We start from the raw sequence: 14,479 nt of genomic DNA on the forward strand, positions 1-14,479 counted from the left end.
CATGTGAACTTAGTTCATGTGAACTCTTTTATCGCGTTCACACCAAAAAGAGCCGGTACTAAAATTAGTTCATGTGAACCTTTTTACCCCCCACGAAAGTCCCTGCTAGAGAGCAGAGAGCTGCTAGAGAGCAGGGACTTTCGAGCGGCTCTCTTGTGAGAAAAGAGCTATATGTCTGATTGGCTGGGCGGATTGCAAACCACGCCCCGTAAAACTCCCAAAAAGTTTTGTGAAGCTGCCATTTTATTATCCTCGCATTAGCATTATTAGCATTAGCATTAGCCCAGCGCAGAAAAACGCAGAGAGAAATAACTTATGGCAACACAAAATAAAACATGGGAGTGGTGGAGATGAGGAGGTGTCGGCGTTCTGGCGATTTACTCGGAAGGCTTCAGTAGAAGCTGCTGGGAGTCCCAGCAGCTTCTACTGAAGCCTTCCCCAACTCCGGGGACTTCCTGCCGGGGACTTTGGGCGGCAGTATACGCGGTGAAGTGGTTTGCGGCCTGCCAGTAAACCCAAAGCAGAAGAAGAAGAAGTGACGTCAGCGGCTTCATTTGCCTAATCCACCCCCAGGGACTTATTCCAGTGTGAACGCGATCTGTACTTAGTTCATGAGAACTAAAGAGTTCTCATGAACTAAGTTCACATGAACCTTTGTGGGAAAAGTACCGCAGTGTGAAAGCGCCTATTGTCCGCAATTACTTTTGAAAGGTGATGACAGATGATGGGCTTTTTTTTTGTTGAAGATATTTTTTATTTAATCTAAATTACATTTGTGATTGACAATCTTTGTTGTGATACTTTTATGAGCATAAACATTTATGTCATCAACATTTGGTTGAAAACAAAATAGGCCACAAACTATAATGTATTTCCCATGAAGGCTAACAATGGTGTATTATTTCAGTTAACAAACGTTGCCATTTTATTTAAATTGAAACATATTTTAAAATAAATGGTACAGTACATGTTGTTCTGGTAATCCACTGGAAACCCACCCCTCTGGTGGGATCAGGATAATCCAGTTTTTTGGAATCAAACTGATCCCAATCCTGTGTTGTCGGTTTGAACCCGTTTTGAAGATTTGAACCAGATTAAAGCTTGGATTGGATTTCCTGATCTGATCGGATATCAAAGTGATCCTAATCCTGTTCTTTGGTTTTGAACTCCCCAAAATCCAAATCTGATTTGATCAGATAGGGATTACAAGTGTGGAACTCCTGGGCCCTGGGCACAATGGTGTGATAACGGAGCGGAAATAAGCATCATTTCACAAATGATGGTCAATATATTTGACTATGGACCTAAATAATGATGCTCAATGTTTCCCTATAACTTCATTTTTTGCCGTAGTCATGATGCGGGGAGTAAAAGAGAAGTTAAGTGACGTAGTATAAAGAAAAATGAAAAGACTTACGTGTGGAAGTCAAGGTGGATGATCTCCTTAATTTAAGCACGTTACTTTAGTTATATAACGTACTCGACCAATCCATGGTCTTTTTCCTCAACCTAAGTAGTAGTATAGCACACGCAACTTGTGTCACATTCATGAAGGTAATATTAACCGCGTGTTGAAGTATATCGAAGTATACTCCGGGTGTTTCTCAATCTCTATTTCAAGCACACTACGTCATCGAGTGCCGCCGAAGGACTGTTCAAATGTCCAGCATACTTGGAATTCTACCGAGCCCGGCGTACTTCGTTTGGAGAAATGTCGAGGTTGCACATGTGTAGACTCTGCGGTCTTAAAATCCCCACAATGCTTTGCGCACGGACCAATTTCCCCAAATCTGTAAGGCGAGGCCTCTCATATGACGCACACCTGCTCACCTGTTCCATTCTTCGTTTTCCGAGGCTAGGAAGTATGCTTGTCTCGCTTCTGAAGCAAGTGACTCGGAAGTGCTACCAAGCAAAAGTACTCAACATTGAGAAACACCCTCAGTGTTTATTTCCCCATCTGGTGTACCAATGAAATGTTACATTTGTAAACGTACTAGAACCCCCAGCTGTTTCTGTTATATACCTCCAGTCTCACGTATCTTTCCTTTTCTCTATTATGTGAAAAACTTCTAGAATAAAACCTTTATATAACCGCAAATCTTTTTATTTTTATTTTTTAGTCAGTTTATTGAACATGTCAGAAACAAAAACATACAACAATAATATATATATATATATTAGGGTTGTCAAGTTAACCCGTTAACGGAAAAAAAAAAATGAACGCCACTAATTATTTTAACGCGATTAACGCATGTGTATTTTTTTTCCTCGGCCGCCCCGTAGTTTCAGAGCGCAACGAGTTTAAAATACCATCTACAAGCTGATGCTGACAGCCGCTCCTGCCACCCGCTTGTGGCAGACCACACTTCCACGCTCACCGGCAGGCACCGACTGGCCATCTGGAGGACCGGGAGGGTGTGTGTATGTGTGGCCCGAGCGAGAGAGAGACCTTACGTGCATTGTTGTTGTTAGCATCTGGTGCTAGCTAGCTGCGCTAACGGATATACGGAGCTGTTTAAATGAAAACAGAGGAGCGACATTTCGCCACAACTGCGCCGAGCACTTGACTTTATGCAGGAAGCCAGACAGTGGGACATTGTACGAGAAGTCAGCACACTCAGCACGGATAGTGCGCAACATGATTGCAGCGTCCAGGCAGCTCCCGTTCGAGCATATGCCTTGAGTTGCACATAGCTCCAACGAACACACACACACACACACACACACACACACACACACACACACACCACACACACACACACACACACACACACACACACACACACACACACACACACACACACACACACACACACACACACACACACACACACACACACACACACACACACACACACACACACACAGGTTGCTGTGTTTAATATTCATGAGAATATTTGTCATTGTTCAAATGATAATAAACATTAGCATAAAGCATATGTGTCCACTCATATGTTGATAAGAGTATTAAAAACTTGAAAAATATTCCTCTAAGGTACATTTAGAACAGATAAAAAATGTGCGATTAATTTGCGATTAATCGCGATTAACTATTTTAATCGACTGACAGCCCTAAAATATATATATATATATATATATATTCCCTTTTTTTCCTTTTTTTTTTCTCACTCAAATGAATAATTATAACAAAGTACAAAAAACAAATAATAACAACAAAAAACAACAAAAAAAACAATAATAATTCTCAGATAGTCTGTCATGTTCAACAGGGGCAAGAAGAAGCTTGGGGTCCTCCCCCCTCTCGCATATATGTTCCTTATAAATAAAACATTAGGTCATCAGCGACAAGTTTGTCTTGTTAATTTGTTTGCTTTTTGTTTTTTTACAAAACTATCAGAAATAAATTACTTTTACAAGAAATAACAACAAATGGGATTTCACAGGTCCTGTTCGTAACCATTCATGATTTGGCTCCTAAATAATACTTTCAGTTCAGACTTGTACAACATTTCAGTGCATCGTTACAGTTATTCCACAGACTAACAACTTCTGATGAGATGCAGAAGGCATTTGTTCGTACGGGTGGTTTTTTGAAAATGCAGGTTCCTCTCAACATGTGCATGCTTTCTCTCCGCGTGAAAAGTCCCTGGATTTTATGAGGTCATTGTTGATTTGCGGCTTTGAACTTTGGCTTTTGACCGAACTGAAGCATTCTCAACTTGATGCGTCACAGTTTTCGCCTCTAAAATTGACCTCATATTGTCTCCGAACACTACTTTACGTTGCACTTTTTCCACATTTGACACAGCTCTTATATAAACAGGGCATTAGCATGGAGAGCCACAGCCCCTAATCTATGCAGGACACATGCTTTAGTTAACATAATATACGGCAAGTAAAATGAAGGGGTGACAAATTCCCAGAACGTCTATTAATTGTCATGCCTTGTAATTTAAAGTAGCCTTCCCCGGGTGTTTCCCACATTATGTTTTAATGGGAGAAACTGTGATAATGCAGGAACGTGATGAGCACAGCAACTACCAAGTAGCCCTGAAGTCGACTTGCTCGCTAGTTTATTAGCATCTGCTTTCCTTAACCTAATTTCCCAACACTTCCCAGGTCGAGGGGAATCACTCTGGGGCTTGATTTACTAGAAGGAAGTGCCTCAGAGATAGACACACCTAACGGCACAACACAAACACATTAGTCTTTCCCTCACACTCATGGGAAGTATCAATAAAGTAAATAGTTTAAAAGGAGGTGCATGGTGATTAGGTCCTTAGGCGCACAGTTTATCCACTCTGCTACAACAGAGGTCTTACTCACCGGATCGGCTTCAATCCACATGGCATCACCACACACATTTTAAAGCAGCCTGAAGAACAAGCAGGAACTCTGAGGGTTGCTAAAGTAAGTTTGTAAGGGAAGGGCAGAGGCGAGAAGAGAGTAATAGAGTGGACCGACCCGGAAATAAGCATCGTGAAAGACTCCCTTGATTAAAAGCGATGGGATGGAATTTCCCTAGTGGATTATTGCAGAAAAATAAGCTTTGTAGCAAACACAAGTTTATAATACTTACACGTGTAGTTCAGCAGGATAATCTCCACAAAGTAACACCACTTTATGATTTCTGAATTTAAAAACTAATGTTGGGCTATAAAGGAACTACAGCACGGTCACATGACTTCACGTCACCACCGCTAAGCTAAAGGCGGCTAATGTTGGGCTATAAAGGAACTACAGCACGGTCACATGACTTCACGTCACCACCGCTAAGCTAAAGGTGGCTAATGTTGGGCTATAAAGGAACTACAGCACGGTCACATGACTTCACGTCACCACCGCTAAGCTAAAGGCGGCTAATGTTGGGCTATAAAGGAACTACAGCACGGTCACATGACTTCACATCACCACCGCTAAGCTAAAGGTGGCTAATGTTGGGCTATAAAGGAACTACAGCAGGGTCACATGACTTCACATCACCACCGCTAAGCTAAAGGCGGCTAATGTTGGGCTATAAAGGAACTACAGCACGGTCACATGACTTCACATCACCACCGCTAAGCTAAAGGTAGCTAATGTTGGGCTATAAAGGAACTACAGCAGGGTCACATGACTTCACGTCACCACCGCTAAGCTAAAGGCGGCTAATGTTGGGCTATAAAGGAACTACAGCACGGTCACATGACTTCACGTCACCACCGCTAAGCTAAAGGCGGCTAATGTTGGGCTATAAAGGAACTACAGCACGGTCACATGACATCACATCACCACCGCTAAGCTAAAGGCGGCTAATGTTGGGCTATAAAGGAACTACAGCACGGTCACATGACTTCACGTCACCACCGCTAAGCTAAGGAGGCTAATGTTGGGCTATAAAGGAACTACAGCACGGTCACATGACTTCACGTCACCACCGCTAAGCTAAGGAGGCTAATGTTGGGCTATAAAGGAACTACAGCACGGTCACATGACATCACATCACCACCGCTAAGCTAAAGGCGGCTAATGTTGGGCTATAAAGGAACTACAGCACGGTCACATGACTTCACGTCACCACCGCTAAGCTAAAGGTGGCTAATGTTGGGCTATAAAGGAACTACAGCACGGTCACATGACTTCACGTCACCACCGCTAAGCTAAAGGTGGCTAATGTTGGGCGTGATGGTGTTTAGTCGTCTCATTTAGACACTTGTTAGCAACCTCCCTTTTTAAATTCACCAGTGGGGTATTTACTGACATATTTTATCTCGTAGAACAAAACATGAACATTTCTTCAGGATAACAACTAAAAACACATTTAAAATAGTTTTAAACAAGGGAACCGGAAGCTTTAAATGCTGAGTGTTTTCCAAGTTTTAGGACTCATTACTGCACCACTCTAGGTTGAGAATAGTCTGTGAAAGATGGTGGAACAAGATGTTTTTAGTTCTTAGTTGTTGATTTACAGATTGCCTTCCACAACAGTGAAGTCCTCTTGGTTTGTGTTTGTGTGAAAATCGTCCGTAGAAACCACACCGAAGTTCTTTTTTGGTCGATGTTTACAACCCAAGGCAAGTCAAAATAATTGACCCGCAGTCTATATAATAACAACAACAATACACTTGCCAGATTCACCCTGAAGAGCATTTAATTGTCTGTATTGGGCTTCAGTGTGGTTCACCTGTGAATTATGTCATCCCCTTGACTTTTGACCTCTGGGATCAGGTAGTTAAAGAGGGAGGTTGCCTCTAGTGACTGATCCAAGGTCAGGTCTGATGAGATGCAGCAGGGATCTCAACTCTACTCAGAAACGGACATTTCCACTTGTACCGTCCTCTAACTCTTTGTATGTCTTTGTGTGTCAAGGGAGAGGATTCAAAACCGCCTTCAGAGATCGGTTCCTGTGCTCGAAGTATGGAGGATGTTAACGGCAGCAAGAAGGATTTATCAGCGTCTGCAGGTGAAATGACTCGATGCTAGAAAAGGAAATGCAAAGGACTGAACACAACATTCATATTATATACCATTTCACAAAAATACTGCTTGTATACAATTATTCATCCCGTGGTACCTCGAGTTCCTGAAGAAGACTTTGAGTTTCTTGCAAGGTATAACCAAAAACATTGAGTTCTTGAAGGATTAAAGTACGTAATAAGAAACTCTATCACCAGTTTACGAACTCTCACGACCCCTGCAGTGTAATCCAAGTCTCATGTATCCTGTTGCTTGTAATTAAATCCCAAATATGTGATTTTCAATAACATCTTAATCTTGCAAAAAAACTCCTCCGAAGTCCAACGTGATTTAAATGTCAATGTTTGAGGTCAAATGCAAAGTTAAGTGGACTTGGATTATTCTGAACGAGCCCTGTGAGAGTTTGTAAATTGGTTTTCTGATATAATTTTGCTGTGTCCCCAATTAACTTCCATTTATCAAGACATGTCAGTGTCTCTATCAACACAGGGGTGATTGACAGATACACTGCTTTCTCGTTCCCTAATACTGTGTTTTTCTTACATAATGGATGTTTAAAGGTGGGGTAGGTAAGTTTGAGAAACCGGCTCGAGATACACTTGTTGTTATATTCCATGGAATGCTCTTAACATCCCGATAGCAATGAATATCTGAAGTGCTTTGAAGCCGTGGCGCTGTAAAAAGCACGACCAATCATCTGAGCCGGCTAAAGTAACTGGATGGCCTACCTGCCTGTCAGCCTTCCATCTGGGCACAAACTTACCTCGTGCCCTCATTGGTCATGATCGCGTTCGTGTGTGTTGGAGGAGGAGCTCTGTGAGGAAGTGGCAGATTTGTTCCGGCTGTGTATTTTCTAATTCTAGCCACTCGAGCTGGTTCCTCCTAAATGACCTACCCCAACTTTAAGTTAGTGACAGAGTTTCTGAACTGATACTCTGATATAGTTTCGCTGTTCTCCCCAATTAACTTCCATTTATCAAAAAACAACATTTCCCTCAACAATGCATGATAACGCAGGGGTGATTGATAGAGACAATATTGCTCATTTAGGGGCTGAAATATTCCTAATTTCTAGCATTTTCCCTCCTAATCTCCTAAAGTTGGTTCCATGGGGGTGATTGATAGATACACAAATGCTCACTTTGGGTGTAAACCTCTGTCATTTCCCCTCCTAATGTTTGTCCGATGCCTGTAGATCACCCGGTTCTCCTTACATAATGAATGTTAACGTTTGTGATACAGCAAAGTCAACCCCGAGCAAACACAGTACAGCAGCCCCATCTATAATTCCTCACACGCCAGTTCCCATACCCTCTGCCATTTCATGTGTTTGTGTTGCTGCCAAACACAATATCCTCTCCCACGCATCCCATAAGATGAATGCCCTGCTGAAATATTCATGTTGTTCAATAACAGAAAGAGGCATCCATTTTTAAGTATGCTTCTTCTTTTCTGAGGGCGAAGCTCTATGGCACTCCTTCCTCCTTCCTCTTTGTATTCATGTTAGCACTTTCATTCACTTCTACACAGCTTTACTATCGACTTGTTTCTGATCTGGCCCTTCTTAACGTCATCTTGAATGCATCATGTGTCTCCTCTACCTTCACATTAAGCCCTCATCCTCTTTACTGAACTCAACACTCATATTATATATATATAACAATGGTAATCGTTTGACAGCCCTAATATATATATATACCATTTCACAAAAATACTGATCATCAATTATTCATCCCGTGGTACCTCGAGTTCCTGAAGATAACGTTGAGCTTGCTTGCATGCCTCCAAGGTGTATCCAAAAACATAGAAAGATCTTGAAGGATTAAAGTAAATATGGACGTAATAAGAAACTCTACTATCAGTTTACGAACTCTCACAACTCCTGCAGTTCAATCCAAGTCTCATTTATCCTTTTTGCATTTAATTAACACTCTTTCCATCTTCTGTTTACCACTAACTCTTTATCCGTCTCTCCTCTCCGGTTAGTGCCTGTAAATAGTCCTCTATCTTAATATTTAGCCCTGGTCTTCTTTAACGCTCATTCCTGTTGCTGTTAGCGAGTAAATCTGACTTTTTCTTCCTGTTTTTCTTCATGTTAGCACTTTCATACGGCTTTTTACCTACTTTTTTCTGACCCTTCTATAAGTAATCTTTAATGCATTATTTGTCTCCTTTACCTTCACATTACGCCCTGGTTCTGTTTAACGCTCTTCCCTTCTTCTGTTTTCCACTAATTCTGACCCTCTGTCTCCGTCTCTCCTTCACTAGTAGTGCCTGTAAATGGTCACGTGGACCTGAAGACGAGCCTCACTCCGCCTGTTATCACCCACACGGCTGCCACCCCCATGGCGGTGCTGAAGTTACCCGTCGGAGGAGACCCCATCCTGGGCTTCGAGTCCCGAAGAGGCAGCAACGTCTCCATGGAGCCGGCCTGCTACGACAAATCACCGGTTTGTAGATTCAGTAATATTCTCGTCAACACGATAAAACAAAACTATGAACGTGGGGAAATTAACTTTCAACGAGACTATTTTTTAATTTTTTTTATTTGTTAATTTATTGAACATGTTAGTGCGCTGAACTTTGAATCAGGGGATAGCAAGGTCAAACCCCACTGCAGTCAGCATGTGTCCCTGGGACACTTCACCCCAAAGTGCTCCTGTGGGGATTGCCCACAGTATTGAGTATGTGAGTCACTTTGGATAAAAGCGTCTAACATGTGACGTGTAACGTATTGTAATGCTGAAAACTAAGATTTAAAACAAACATTGTAAAATGAACACTAGTCCAAAAGCTTTTGCAGTTTATAAATGTAATAACTGTGCTCAAGGATGTCACAAAGCGAACATAAGTACACATGTACAAGAGTAAAGAATAACAACTTTATCAAACTTGCATTTCATTGAAGACTATGGGTGTTTCTCAATGTCGAGTAAGGATGCTCCAGAGCCACTATTTCAAGGATACTACGTCATCGAGTCCCGCCAAAGGACTGTTCCAATGTCCAGGATACTTGCAATTCTACCGAGTCCGGCGTACTTCGTTGCGGGAAATTCCGAGGCTGCACATGTGTAGACTCCGCGCTCTTAAAATCCCCACAATGCTTTGCGCACGGACCAATTCCCCCCAAATCTGTGGCGCCATTTAAGGCGGGGCCTCGCATATAACCCTGTTAGCCTGTTCCACCATTCTTCCTTGTCCGAGGCTAGGGAGGATTCTTGCCTCGCTTCTGAAGCAACTGACTCGGAGGTACATGTGCTACCTAGCAAGCCTCCTCGACATTGAGAAACACCCTATGACTGTGTCAAATAGACAAATGAACACTAAGAAAAAAGCATTTCAGAGTTTTGCAAATGCAATAATCCGGGGCTGGGATGTCACAAAACAAACAACATAGTACACATGGACTGGGACAAAGAATACAAATGGACCAAAATAAAATGTTATTGGAGATGAAGACTAAATAAAATCAGTTAAATAAACTCTACAACAACAGCATGTTGCAGTTCATAAGGGTAATAACTGCAGCAGGATGTCACAAAGCCAACATAAGTACATTTATACGGAGACAAGTGTCAGGATTTACTCCCAGCGTTTCCCCGTAGTGTCTCTCAGAGTGAATTCACGGTAAGTGTCCCGCTGATGGAGGTCGTAATGATTGATGAAGATTAATGTGGCTCCAACACTTTACTCTCCGCTGCCACTCCTCCTCTGACAGACTGATGATGGGATAAAGAGCTGGAACATAAGCCCAGATCTCCACATCTGCTCCTGTCCGCCTGTCAGCACACATCTTTATTCAATTCAGATCACGTCGGAACGACTCGGCTCGCTTTATCTGCATGAAGGAAGGACATTGCTAGGGTTTGTAGAAACAAGATCAACATGTTTACATGCTGTCCCTCGTGTTAGACCTTTATCCTGACCTGCTTTCACAATACAATCACAAGTACAATCATTAGGCTAAATTAAAGTTTTACAAAGAAGCTAACATTGGAAAGACTCCATAATGTACAAAACACTTGACACTTACCAAATACCCTAAAACGAGTCTCCCCTAATTACTAAATGGTCCCAGAACATAGGTTGGATATAATAAACACAGACACAGGGGCGGACTGGCCATCGAGACGTTCGGGACGAATGCCGATGGGCCGGTACTGAAGTGGGCCGGTCGGAGAAGTCACTAGCACCCCCTTACTTGTGGTACCGAGGTGGGCCGGCGGTACCGAAGTGGGCCGGTCGAGAGTGCCGGGCTGATTTGTAGTCCCAGTCCGCCCCTGCACAGACATACGACAAAGGGAAATGAATGGCACATATTGGATGTATTTCAGAGTAGCTAGCGAACAAAATCTATTTACTACACAAGCTAGCTCTTGTTAGCTATCTTTCTAACTAGTTCAAATGTTAAATATCAAGCTAATAAGCTAAGCAAGCAAATTAAACCTGTCTCACTAGCTATCAAGGACACATAAGCTATCTGACTACTACTACTACTGTATCCGACTAGCTATTGCCAAATGTGGTTGCTCTCATAATTTGTATTCTAGTTATTATGTATTTCCCCATGGTCAAACTTACAGTGCGGAAGTGTGTTTACCCTTTTGGCAATGAGAGTATTTATTAAATATATTGTCCACTTTTGCTTTTTTGTAACCCAACCGAAAAACAGGCAACTGTATAGCTATTGTTAGAAATTCAAATCAATGTGTTGATGGCATAATGTAGCTTAAACATACCGTCAGTTTAAATGCTGTTTTATAAACCAGAAGTTCTCGTGCACAACCAGTTGTTAAGCTTTTATTCTGAAAATCCTTCATCTCCGGTTAGCATTTAGCATGTGGCTAATATACCATTTCCTATAGAGGTGAATTTAGTAGCGATATGACACGGAGTGTTGCACACCGAAACCTCCTGATTTCAACACTACAACTATCGACGTGGAGATATTATTATTGCTGAATATTAAATGAAGGTACGGTTTATTCGAATACGTTTTTGATAGTTAACACTATCAATCTAGCACAACTTATACAAGTATAACATCTCAAATTCAACAGTCTTCGACAAGTAAAGGTCGATAAAGCTGGTGATGCTAAGCAAAGTAATAATAATAGATTACATGTATTATAGCACCTTTCAAGGGACCCAAGGCCACTTTGCATGTTGTGAAGAAACTGTCACGATCTGTCTGTGTTGTTGTTTTGTCTTGTCTTTTTCTATCTTTGGGTTTCCTGTTTTATTTTGTAAATTGTTCACCCCCGTTTCCTGCCTGTTGCTTTCTGTCTGTTTTCCCTCCCTGATTACCCGATTGTGTTCACCTGGTGCCTCTGTGTTTTCTCCTCCCTCCTCACCTGTCTCGTGTTTGTTTGATTAGTCCTTGATGTATTTAAGTTCTGGTTTTCCGTCTGTCTTTGTCGGTTCGTCTTGTGTTTTGAGTAATTCTGCGGTGAGTGTTCTGTTCTGTGTCTAGATACTGTAGCCTTGAAATAAAGGAATTCTTTTTGTCACTTAAGTCTGCATTTGGGTCCTGTTTCCCACACAAACCGTGACAGAAACAAACAAACAAACGTTAGTTGCAAGAACTAGCATTTCTGCCCTAAAACGGTAGTTAAAACATAAGTAAGGCGACATAGAGGTGCCACAGAAGGTTGATAACTTGTTTGATTAAATGCAATTCAGAGTAGAACAACTTGTTTAACTTGTTCATCATTCTCTCCCTCTCCTGGTCCTCTTCCTGCTGCAGACCAGCAACTCAGAGTGCAATAGGGATGCATACCGGTATCCGGTATTACCGAAATACCGGTTACTGGTGGCTACGGTATACCGTACCGAAATCAGATCCGGTTTCGATACTTTAAAAAAAAAAAAAAAAAATCATTTTAAAGTGAGTCCGTGGCCCGTGATGGCGGGAGTTATAAATTAGATTGCATAATCGTTTTTCTTCATATTTTATGTATTTCATTGTGTGTTCAATACTAGAAAGGTAAAAGTCCCACAAATGAACTGTGATTTGTTTTCTCTCACCAGTGAAGGCAAATGTTGATTTTAAAGATGAGATTTGTTTGTTTGTGCAATGCCGAGATCTCATGACCTTTATTCTATTATGTATTTGTTCTCTAGTGGAATCTCAGGTTTAACATTAATTGTAACGGTGCTATAACGGTCTGTTTGCATTGACAAGATGTGCTATTCACGCGGCACACCTGATGTTATAAAAGATATTCCATAATCGGTTTTCTTCATATTTTTAATGTATCTTTCATTGTTTGTTCAGAACTAAAAGGTCCAAGAAGTCCCACAATTGAATTTAATATTCATTTGACATGTTAACTATATCGTAAAGTGCTTCATGGGAGTAATTGTGGGATGATACATTTTCAAAGTATCACGATATGTATCGGTTGAGTATCGGTATCGTTCAGTGGTATCGGTATCGTAAAAAAGTCAACGATATGCATCCCTAGAGTGCAATAACTAGCTTTGTGATCACTGTCCCTGCTCTGAAGTGTCTTGATAACTTGTAAGCATCCATCTGACTCTCACCCTCTTCCTGCTGCAGACCAGCTCCTCCTCTCCGGCGCCCATTGGTTGGACGAGCCGTCGCTCCAGCTGGAACAGTTTGAGTCGAGCCCCGTCTCTCAAGAAGAAGCAGCAGCAGTCTGGAGAGCGACGGTCCCTCCTTTCTGGGGAGGGGGGGTCCAGCTCTGAGGAAGGAGAAGGTGGAGGAGGAGGACGTGGTTTGATGGAAGAAGACAACGCCTCTCTGGTCAGGACCGACTCCATGTCTCAGAAAGCGCCTCGACACCGGAGGATGGAGTCGTTGGAGACCAGGAGCTCCATGGAGTTGCCTCCTGATGTCCTGCTGCAGGTAGATTACTCTGGACATTACAGTTAAAACTCTGCTGATACCAACAAACTGTAACTGTTATTGCATGTCTTAAAGATTAGATATTGTCACTTTTTTGTCCCCAAAGTAAGGTGCAACCGGCAAAGGGGTTGTTTTTAGTCCCTTCATATATCAAAGGTGTGTTATGGACTAATCAGTTTCAACTCCTATACCTGTACAAATCATCTGCACCTGCTATTTAAATGATGGATTTGGCCAAATTAAGAAGTGTCTTGTCTTTTCTTGCACATTTGATTTTGAGCTCATCCAAAAGTAACAGAGTAATCATGGTTTGTTTTGTCTAGGTGCCGAATCTGCACCGCTCAGCCAGCATGCTCAGCTCCAGACCCCCCTCTCTGGGTCACCTCCGGAACCCAGAACACAGCGACTGCAACGGGAAGGGCTCTCCTGCATCATTGGGTCCCACACATGTCTCTCTGGAGGACAACACTGAGGACGAGAACGCAGAGGAAGAAGCTAACCTGGTCAGTGTGTGAGCCTGAGTGCACGCTAGCATATTTTTAGTCATGTGACCGTGCTGTAGTTCCTTTATAGCCCAACATTAGCCGCCTTTAGTTTAGCGGTGGTGACGTGAAGTCATGTGACCGTGCTGTAGTTCCTTTATAGCCCAACATTAGCCGCCTTTAGCTTAGCGGTGGTGACGTGAAGTCATGTGACCGTGCTGTAGTTCCCTTATAGCCCAACATTAGCCGCCTTTAGCTTAGCGGTGGTGACGTGAAGTCATGTGACCGTGCTGTAGTTCCCTTATAGCCCAACATTAGCCGCCTTTAGCTTAGCGGTGGTGACGTGAAGTCATGTGACCGTGCTATAGTTCCCTTATAGCCCAACATTAGCCGCCTTTAGCTTAGCGGTGGTGACGTGAAGTCATGTGACCGTGCTATAGTTCCCTTATAGCCCAACATTAGCCGCCTTTAGCTTAGCGGTGGTGACGTGAAGTCATGTGACCGTGCTATAGTTCCTTTATAGCCCAACATTAGCCGCCTTTAGCTTAGCGGTGGTGACGTGAAGTCATGTGACCGTGCTATAGTTCCCTTATAGCCCAACATTAGCCGCCTTTAGCTTAGCGGTGGTGACGTGAAGTCATGTGACCGTGCTATAGTTCCTTTATAGCCCAACATTAGCCGCCTTTAGCTTAGCGGTGGTGACGTGAAG

The 14,479-nt window shown here is 42.5% G+C and overlaps 1 protein-coding gene and 1 long non-coding RNA gene across 2 annotated transcripts in view; one reads left to right on the forward strand and one right to left on the reverse strand.

The window, feature by feature from the left end:
- Window positions 1-6,309: 6,309 nt before the first annotated feature.
- LOC117534271 (voltage-dependent T-type calcium channel subunit alpha-1G-like) overlaps window positions 6,310-14,479 on the forward strand; it is a gene marked incomplete at both ends in the record, with an annotated part of 79,026 nt that continues 70,856 nt past the window's right edge. Inside the window, 4 exon segments of the mRNA XM_034198466.1 lie at window positions 6,310-6,403; window positions 8,686-8,867; window positions 12,980-13,288; window positions 13,612-13,791. Coding sequence (XP_034054357.1) covers window positions 6,310-6,403; window positions 8,686-8,867; window positions 12,980-13,288; window positions 13,612-13,791 — 765 coding nt within the window.
- Window positions 10,054-11,681, reverse strand: LOC117534272. The gene is made up of 3 exons (XR_004567166.1): window positions 11,554-11,681; window positions 10,451-10,697; window positions 10,054-10,255 (listed from the first exon to the last, which is right to left on the reverse strand). It is a non-coding gene; the product is annotated as an uncharacterized LOC117534272 (long non-coding RNA).

Source organism: Gymnodraco acuticeps, unplaced genomic scaffold (assembly GCF_902827175.1).
Source record: "Gymnodraco acuticeps unplaced genomic scaffold, fGymAcu1.1, whole genome shotgun sequence".
NCBI lineage: Eukaryota > Metazoa > Chordata > Actinopteri > Perciformes > Bathydraconidae > Gymnodraco > Gymnodraco acuticeps.